This window comes from Chiloscyllium plagiosum, unplaced genomic scaffold (assembly GCF_037043375.1).
Source record: "Chiloscyllium plagiosum isolate Xiang-an unplaced genomic scaffold, Cpla_swu_hap1 HiC_scaffold_31, whole genome shotgun sequence".
NCBI classification, from domain to species: Eukaryota; Metazoa; Chordata; class Chondrichthyes; order Orectolobiformes; family Hemiscylliidae; genus Chiloscyllium; species Chiloscyllium plagiosum.
In genome coordinates, this window is record NW_028270169.1 from 5,137,603 (window position 1) to 5,147,585 (window position 9,983).

The 9,983-nt window shown below is 57.2% G+C and overlaps 1 protein-coding gene across 1 annotated transcript; it reads left to right on the forward strand.

Moving 5' to 3' along the window:
• The first annotated feature begins 1,256 nt into the window (after positions 1-1,256).
• On the forward strand, positions 1,257-8,114 carry LOC148141846 (uncharacterized). The gene is made up of 4 exons (XM_087977081.1): positions 1,257-1,406; positions 3,426-3,527; positions 7,091-7,258; positions 7,873-8,114. The coding sequence occupies exons 1-4, from the start codon at positions 1,257-1,259 to the stop codon at positions 8,053-8,055; spliced, it is 603 nt and encodes a 200-aa protein (XP_087833207.1). The 3' UTR covers positions 8,056-8,114.
• The last annotated feature ends 1,869 nt before the right edge of the window (positions 8,115-9,983 follow it).

Consider the following 9,983-nt stretch of genomic DNA (forward strand, 5'->3'; position numbering starts at 1 on the left):
GTGGCAATCCCTCAGCACTGACCCTCTGACAGTGCAGCGCTCCCTCAGTACTGACCCTCCGACAGTGCGGCACTCCCTCAGCACTGACCCTCCGACAGTGCGGTACTCCCTCAGTACTGACCCTCTGACAGTGCGGCCCTCCCTCAGCACTGACCCTCCGACAGTGCGGCACTCCCTCAGCACTGACCCTCCGACAGTGCGGTACTCCCTCAGTACTGACCCTCTGACAGTGTGGCACTCCCTCAGCACTGACCCTCCGACACTGCGGCATTCCCTCAGCACTGACCCTCCGACAGTGCGGCATTCCCTCAGTACTGACCCTCCGACAGAGCGGCACTCCCTCAGCACTGACCCTCTGACAGTGTGGCACTCCCTCAGCACTGACCCTCCGACAGTGCAGCACTCTCCTCAGTACTGACCCTCCGACAGTGCGGCACTCCCTCAGCACTGACCCTCCTACAGTGTGGCACTCCCTCAGCACTGACCCTCTGACAGTGCGGCGCTCCCTCAGCATTGACCCTCCGACAGTGCGGCGCTCCCTCAGCGCTGACCCTCTGACAGTGCGGCACTCCCTCAGCACTGACCCTCTGACAGTGCGGCGCTCCCTCAGCACTGACCCTCCGACAGTGCGGCGCTCCCTCAGCACTGACCCTCCGACAGTGAGGCACTCCCTCAGCGCTGACCCTCCGACAGTGTGGCTCTCCCTCAGCACTGACCCTCCGACAGTGAGGCACTCCCTCAGCGCTGACCCTCCGACAGTGAGGCACTCCCTCAGCGCTGACCCTCCGACAGTGTGGCTCTCCCTCAGCGCTGACCCTCTGACAGTGTGGCTCTCCCTCAGTGTGGACCCTCCGACAATGCAACATCTACTGACTGTTGGTAGTGCAGGGAGTGGATGTGGTACCGGTCAAGCGGGGGCTGCCAAGTCCTGGATGCAGTCAAGCTTCTTGAGCATTGTCAATGATATCCCCAGGATGTGGATTGCGGAATGGGCAATGATAGTAATACCTTTGACTGGCAATGGGAGATGGTTGGTTTCTGCTTTGTTGGAGATGGTCATTACCTGTCAGTTCTGTGATGTGTGAATGTGGTTTGTAAGGTGTCAGTCCAAACGTGGACGTTGACCAGGTGAGATGCAGTCTGCAGAGAGGGACTGCAAAGCTGAGTAGTTGGCCAAGACCCTTACTGAACTGAAGGTGACAGTCTGATGGTAATGGTGTGTCCTCACCATCTTGTGATCTTTCCAGGTTGGATCAATGGCAAACACTTGGTTGCTGCTTCTCTCGGTTTCACTCTTCGCTGTCTCATCATCAACTGATTCCAGCACCCTCAACATCACCTTCCAACGTAGCCTGAACCTGGCCAGGAAAATCCTCCAGGAAGTCCGCGATTTACTCATTAAATACGTAAGAATCCTCTCTCTACTCACTTCCAGGTGGTTGATAGCCAGGAGCTCCCAGGAATGCAGTTCTGATCATTGATTGGTTGTTTCCATAGAACATAGAACAAAGAAGAATACAGCGCAGTACAGGCCCTTTAGCCCTCGATGTTGCGCCGATCCAAGCCCACCTAACCTACACTAGCCCACTATCCTCCATATGTCTATCCAATGCCCGCTTAAATGCCCATAAAGAGGGAGAGTCCACCACTGCTACTGGCAGGGCATTCCATGAACTCACGACTCGCTGAGTAAAGAACCTACCCCTAACCTACCACCCCAAGAGATTGGAATGTTACACCAGAGCTCAACGGAGCAGAAAGCTCACTGTACACGACATGGGGATGGGATGGGAGTGCTGCAGCAGGCAGCTGGGTGACTGGATAGCACGAGGGGTGCTGGTGTCGGGTCTGGATCAACACCCAGTGCAAGATCAGCAATTGCAGACGCTGCAGGTGATGGGCAAATCAATGGCTTAAATGGACTGATTCCCTCACCTCAGACATGGAACCTCTACAGTGGGGAAGCAGGCCATACAAACTATCCAAGTCCCCACCCACCCTCCAAAGAGCATCCCCTATAGATCCACACCCCCTACCCTGTCCCTGTAACCCCACATTTCCATGGCCAATCCACCTAGCCTGCACGTCACTGAAACCAGAACACCTAAAGGAAACCCACACAGACACGGGGAGAACGTCTGTGTGAAGTTTGCTCTGTTGCCCGAGGGTGGAATCGAACCCAGGGTCCCTGGCACTGTGAGGCAGCTGCGCTAACCACTGAGCCACTGTGTAGTCCCATTCACAGTTTCTACACCATTAACCTTTCTTCCAAGTCCAATGGGTGAATTCTCATTTTTTTTTTGGGTGGGAGGGGGATCCAAAACAGAAAAAGTGACCATGAAAATCCTGGATTATTGTAGCAGTCCCTCAGGTTCATCTACGTTCCTTACTCCTGCCCTGGTCTGATCAACACATGCACTTGTGTGAAAAAACAGGAAGGAAAATATGATTTAACTGGTGACATATTGGGAAGGATGGATGTACAATGGGATGTGGGTGTTCTTGTACACCAGTCAACGCAACTATCAGGCGAGTGGAGCAAGCAGTTAGGAATTCCAATGGCAGACTGACCTTCATTGCAAGAGGGTTTGAGTTCAGAACTAATGATATACCTTGGTGAGACCACAGCTGGCGTAATGTGTGCAGTTATCATCTCCCTGCATCAGAAAGGATATCCTTGCCATAGAGGGAGTGTAGTGGAGGCTCCTGGGCTGATTCCAGGGATGGGAGGACTGTCCCAGATTGGTTCAACTGGACCTGTGTTTATATGGGAGGGGATCTGATCATATTCTAACAGGGTTGGACAGACTAGATGCAGAGGGAATGTTTTCATGGGAGGGGGAATCTAGAACCAGGGGACCATGTCTCAAGACTGTGATCGACCATTTAGGACTGAGATGAGGAAAGATTTCTTCACTCAAAGTGTGTGAACCCATGGAATTCTCGACCAGAGAAGGGTGTGGAGGCCAAGTCACAGAATATATTCAAGAGAGAGATTTTAATGGCATCAAGGGGTATGGGGGGGAAGTGAGATTTGAGCATTGAAATAGAGGTTTTGGATGTAGGTTGCTCACTGAGGTGCAAGGTTCATTTCCAGATGTTTCGTTACTCGACCAGGTAACATCTTCAGTGGGTCTCAGGTAAAGCAATGCTGAAAATTACTGCTTTCCAGTTATACGTTTGAGTTTCCAAAACCTCAATCTGAGCTATAAATCTTCTCAAAACTCATTGAGATAGAGGCTCAGCCATGATCATGTTGACGTGTGGAGCAGGCTCAAAGGGCTGAATGGCCTCAACCTCTTCCTACGTTCCAGGTCCCTTTGTTTCTAACATGAGTCCATCACACATGGGCAATGTTTCTCGTCTCGGTGTCCTCGGAGAGATGCTGAGTGCGGTTCTCACTCTGTGTTTTTGACTGATTTTAGAAACATGAGAAGCTGGGCAGTCCAACCTTTGAGGATTACAACATGATGTTGTACAGTTTACCCACCACTGCCATCGAGTACATGGACTGGCTGGAAATGCAGGTACGCAGGCAGTAACCGCAGCTTGCACCACGGTCTCTCCCCCAGCCACAATCCCCACACCTTACATTACCAAACCCCACCCCACCCCCACCCCCACCCACCCCATCCCCACACCCACCCCCATCCCCACCCCATCCCCATCCCCACCCCCACCCCATCCCCATCACTCCCACCCCCACCCCCACCCCCATCCCCACCCCACCCCCCATCCCCACCACCCCCACCCCACCCCCATCCCCATCACTCCCATCCCCATCACCCCCACCCCCACCCCATCACCATCACCCCCACCCCCACCCCATACCCATCCCCACCCCCACCCCAACCCCACCCCACCCCCACCCCCACCCCCACCCCCACCCCCATCCCCATCCCCAACCCCATCCCCATCACCCCCACCCCACCCCACCCCCACCCCATCCCCACCCCCACCCCCCACCCCCACCCCACCCCATCCCCACCCCCACCCCCATCCCCACCCCACCCCCCATCCCCACCACCCCCACCCCATCCCCATCCCCATCCCCATCACTCCCATCCCCACCCCCACCCCCACCCCATCCCCATCACCCCCACCCCCACCCCATCACCATCACCCCCACCCCATCCCCATCACCCCACCCCCACCCCATCCCCATCCCCAACCCCACCCCATCCCCACCCCATCCCCACCCCACCCCATCCCCTTCCCCACCCCCACCCCATCCCCATCACTCCCATCCCCACCCCCACCCCATCCCCATCACTCACATCCCCACCCCCACCCCACCCCCACCCCATCCCCATCACCCCCACCCCTACCCCATCCCCATCACTCCCATCCCCACCCCCACCCCCACCCCATCCCCATCACCCCCTCCCCCACCCCCACCCCATCCCCACCCCACCCCCACCCCATCCCCATCCCATCCCCATCCCCATCCCCACACCACCCCATCCCCTTCCCCATCCCCACCCAACCCCATCCCCATCCCCTCCACCCCATCCCCTTCCCCACCCCCACCCCAACCCATCCCCATCCCCCCCACCCCATCCCCTTCCCCACCCCCACCCCATCCCCATCACTCCCATCCCCACCCCCACCCCCACCCCATCCCCATCACTCCCATCCCCACCCCCACCCCATCCGCACCCCATCCCCACCCCACCCCCACCCCACCCCATCCCCTTCCCCACTCCCACCCCACCCCATCCCCTTCCCCACCCCCACCCCATCCCCATCACCCCCACCCCCACCCCATCCCCATCACTCCCACCCCCACCCCCACCCCCACCCCCACCCCATCCCCATCACCCCCACCCCATCCCCACCCCACCCCCACCCCATCCCCATCCCATCCCCATCCCCATCCCCACCCCATCCCCACCCCACCCCATCCCCTTCCCCATCCCCACCCAACCCCATCCCCATCCCCATCCCCCCCCACCCCATCCCCACCCCACCCCATCCCCTTCCCCATCCCCACCCCACCCCACCCCATCCCCATCCCCCCCACCCCATCCCCACCCCACCCCATCCCCATCCCCATCCCCATCCCCCCCACCCCATCCCCACCCCACCCCCACCCCATCCCCATCCCCATCCCCATCCCCATCCCCACCCCATCCCCATCCCCATCCCCACCCCATCCCTACCCCACCCCACCCCATCCCCATCCCATCCCCATCCCCATCCCCACCCCATCCCCATCCCCATCCCCACCCAACCCCATCCCCATCCCCCCCACCCCATCCCCACCCCACCCCCACCCCATCCCCATCCCCATCCCCCCCACCCCATCCCCACCCCACCCCCACCCCATCCCCATCCTCATCCCCACCCCCACCCCATCCCCATCCCCATCCCCATCCCCACCCCATCCCTACCCCACCCCATCCCCTTCCCCACCCCCACCCCATCCCCATCCCCAACCCCATCCCCACCCCATCCCTACCCCACCCCATCCCCACCCCCACCCCATCCCCATCCCCATCCCCATCCCCACCCCATCCCTACCCCACCCCATCCCCTTCCCCATCCCCACCCCACCCCCACCCCATCCCCATCCCCTTCCCCATCCCCACCCCACCCCCACCCCATCCCCATCCCCATCCCCACCCCATCCCTACCCCACCCCATCCCCTTCCCAACCCCCACCCCATCCCCATCCCCACCCCATCCCTACTCCACCCCATCCCCTTCCCCATCCCCATCCCCACCCCCACCCCATCCCCATCCCCATCCCCACCCCATCCCTACCCCACCCCATCCCCTTCCCCATCCCCACCCCACCCCCACCCCATCCCCATCCCCTTCCCCATCCCCACCCCACCCCATCCCCATCCCCATCCCCATCCCCATCCCCACCCCACCCCATCCCCTTCCCCATCCCCACCCCCACCCCATCCCCACCCCATCCCCTTCCCCACCCCCACCCCATCCCCATCCCCATCCCCATCCCCACCCCATCCCTACCCCACCCCATCCCCTTCCCCATCCCCACCCCCACCCCATCCCCTTCCCCATCCCCACCCCACCCCCACCCCATCCCCATCCCCTTCCCCATCCCCACCCCACCCCCACCCCATCCCCATCCCCATCCCCACCCCATCCCCATCCCCATCCCCATCCCCACCCCATCCCTACCCCACCCCATCCCCTTCCCCATCCCCACCCCATCCCTACCCCACCCCATCCCCTTCCCCATCCCCATCCCCACCCCCACCCCATCCCCATCCCCATCCCCATCCCCACCCCATCCCTACCCCACCCCATCCCCTTCCCCATCCCCACCCCACCCCCACCCCATCCCCATCCCCTTCCCCATCCCCACCCCACCCCCACCCCATCCCCATCCCCATCCCCATCCCCACCCCACCCCATCCCCTTCCCCATCCCCACCCCCACCCCATCCCCACCCCCACCCCATCCCCATCCCCATCCCCATCCCCACCCCATCCCTACCCACCCCATCCCCTTCCCCATCCCCACCCCACCCCCACCCCATCCCCAAACCCATCCCCATCCCCATCCCCACCCCATCCCTACCCCACCCCATCCCCTTCCCCATCCCCATCCCCATCCCCACCCCCACCCCATCCCCATCCCCACCCCCACCCCATCCCCATCCCCATCCCCATCCCCACCCCACCCCATCCCCTTCCCCATCCCCACCCCACCCCATCCCCATCCCCATCCCCATCCCCACCCCACCCCATCCCCTTCCCCATCCCCACCCCCACCCCATCCCCATCCCCATCCCCATCCCCATCCCCACCCCATCCCTACCCCACCCCATCCCCTTCCCCACCCCCACCCCATCCCCACCCCATCCCCTACCCCACCCCACCCCCTCCCCATCCCCACCCCCACCCCATCCCCACCCCCACCCCATCCCCATCACCACTACTCCAACCCAACCCCCATCACCACCACCCTACCCCCACCCCATCCCCTTCATTACCACCCCGTACCCCCACTCCAACTCTTCATTACCATCCCCCCACCCCCACCCCCTGTCCTCTCTCTGTCCACCCCGTGCTGTCCCTCCTGGGACTCACCTGATCTTTGCTGTCACCTCCAGGATGTGGATCGCTTGCTGCTCAATACCAAGGATCTCTATACCTTCTGGATCCACGTGGATTTCAAACGGATCGATGAACTGGCAGATTGCCAGGAGTCAGCAATGAGCAAGTCCATGGAGGTGGTTTCCCTGGATCTCCGGGATCTGATCTCTCAGCTGAACTCCCAGGTGCAGGAGGGGCTCGGTGTGGGGTGGGGTATCACATAGTCATCTCCTCCATTACCCAATGGGCAAAGAGCTGGTGCCAGGAGAGTCTCACTACTTTACAATACACAAGGAGGCCACTCAGCCCATTCAGCTAGTACTGACCCTCTGTGGAACAATCCAGCCAGCTCCATGGCCCCTGTGGATTGAGTTCTCTCAAACACACGCTCAATTTCATTTATTGAACTCCCTTCCACATCCCTTGTTGGGAGCAAGTCCCTGGGGAATGCAGCTGATGGTCTTCCCATTGCTGCCTGTCGATTTATCACCTGCTTCCTTCCTAATGCTCAAACACCCTTCATTTTAGGAATTCCAGCAAAACAACCCATTTTCTATCTCTGCATTTTAATCTCTCTCTCTCTCTCTCTGACATTTCCACTGTTCTGACAGAGAGTCCCATCAGTAACCCCACTGGCTCTCAGACACTATAACACAGGCTGGGGAGTGAGCTTCAGGGTTCAATCATTACTGATCTGACTGACGTGTTATTATCGATAATGCTTTGTGAATGTGTAAAGCCACATTGCCTGACTCCTCTCCCCCCCTGTTCAAACTCTATATGCTTTGTGTCTTTCCAGATCTCAGCTCTGAACAGCACATCCCCTGAACCCCTGGACCTGACTCTCCCCAACAACATCCTGAACCCAGGCCACAATTGGCACAACAAGCTGCAAGGCTACATCATCTTCCGGGACCTGGAAACCTATCTGAACAAAGTGATCCGAGACTTCACTCTCTTAAAGACTAAATATCGGGAATGACAAGGCTGTGGTGTTCGAAAATGATCGAATTAAAACTGTTAGAGAATGTTATGCACTGAATAAATAAATAAATCGACTTTTTACACTTAACACGGTTGTTTCTGTTTCACAACGATGCCATTGAGATGAAAAATGTGGAGCTTAATGAACAGAAATCAGATACTGCAGCACAGAGGAGATGCTGTTTAATGCCGTGATTGGCAGGTTTATAAATGTCACCTCACTATTTAAGAAAGGAGCAGGAGGAAGAATAATGAACAGCAAACACAGCCTTTTCAAACAGGAATAGGGAAAATACTGCAATTGATCACTGTGGGCAGCACAGTGGCTCAGCGGTTAGCACTGCTGTCTTATAGCACCAGGGACCTGGGTTCAATTCCAGCCTTGGGTGACTGTGTGGAATTTGCACATTCTCTCCATGTCTGTGTGGGTTTGCTCCAGTTTCCTCCCATAATCTAAAGATATACAGGTTAGGATGGATTGGCTGTGCTAAAGTACCTGTAGTGTTAGGTTCATTAGTCAGCGATAAACGTAGGGGTCTGGGTGGGTTACTCTTCAGAGGGCCAGTGGGGACTTGTTGGGCTGAAGGGCCTGTTTCCATAGTGTAGGGAATCTAATCTATTAAGGATATGATCAGTGGAGACTTAGGTAAAAATGACATGATTAGGTGCAAGCAGCTTGGGCTTGCCAATGGAGAGTTATATTTGAGAAAGTTTAAACTGGTTTGAGATGTTACAAACAAACATGGTAAAGGGATTAGGTGGATGTAGTCTGTTTGGGTTTTCAGAGTGCTTTGATAAGATTCCCCACAGGAGGTTAATTGGTAATCACAGGAGGCTCCCAAGCACTGAGGATGTCACCTAGACAGGGGACGAAACGTCTGCAACACAAATTCCCCGCTCGGCGACCAGAACCACAACAACGAGCACCCGAGCTACAAATCTTCTCACAAACTTTGAATTAATTAGTAACATTAACACACACAGTGTTGGAGGTAATGTACATGGACTGAGGAGTGACAAAGAGACAGAAAACAAAAGGAATAAATGAGACATTCTTGTGTATCTAGTGGGGTACCACGAGGATCAGTACTTGGGCCCCAGCTCACAGCGTTTGCCAATGATCTGGATGGCAGGGAGTGGGGGGGAAGGCTGTACATCATATTCCCAACGCTGTAGATGATCGAAAGCAAAGTAAGAAATATGTGTTGCAAGGAAGATGCAAACCATTAAGCGGACTTGGACAGGCTTGGGGACTGGGCACGGACGTGGCAGATGGAATACAATGTGGCTCAGTGGTTAGCACTGCTGCCTCACGGCACCAGGGACCCGGGTTCGATTCCCATCTCGGGCGACTGTCTGTGTGGAGGTTGCACATTCTCAGCGTGTCTGCGTGGGTTTCCTCCCACAGTCACAAGATGTGCAAGTTGGGGTGGGCAATGTGCACAATTCTCAGGGATTGTGTGGGTTTGCCATGGGAAACACAGGATTACAGGATAGGAGCTGTGTCTAGGTGGGGCGCCATCTGGAGCGTTGGTGTAGACTGGATGGGCTGAGGAGCCAGATTCTAACCAGGAATGTTCAGGCACTCCCTCAAGGTTCAGGGTTAATTGGTATGTCATTAATTTTTATCCAAAAACATCTCTTTAATTTGCCAGATATTTTGAGAACTTATTGTGGGGAGAGTGTTTCTCTGACATGCCAGTGAGACAGGAGAGTGTAAATGATCCTTCGGAGTGTGCTGAGAAATGAGACTTTTACAGAAATTGTTTTTCTAAAATCATTCCCGGATATGGGTGTCACTGGTAAGGCTGACATTATCGGCCATCTTGAAGTGACCTCCCAAAGGTGATGTTGCACTAACAACAGAATTCCCTGATTAAGCAAAATTATTACAACAAAAACCCAGGTTGAGGAAATTACTTCAGG

Coding starts and splice junctions, on each gene's coding strand:
- LOC148141846 (XM_087977081.1), top strand. CDS start 1,257: ATGGCAAACACTTGGTTGCTGCTTCTCTCGGTTTCACTCTTCGCTGTC. Junction 3,528..7,090: donor TGGACTGGCTGGAAATGCAG/GTACGCAGGCAG, acceptor TGTCACCTCCAG/GATGTGGATCGCTTGCTGCT. Junction 7,259..7,872: donor TCTCTCAGCTGAACTCCCAG/GTGCAGGAGGGG, acceptor GTGTCTTTCCAG/ATCTCAGCTCTGAACAGCAC.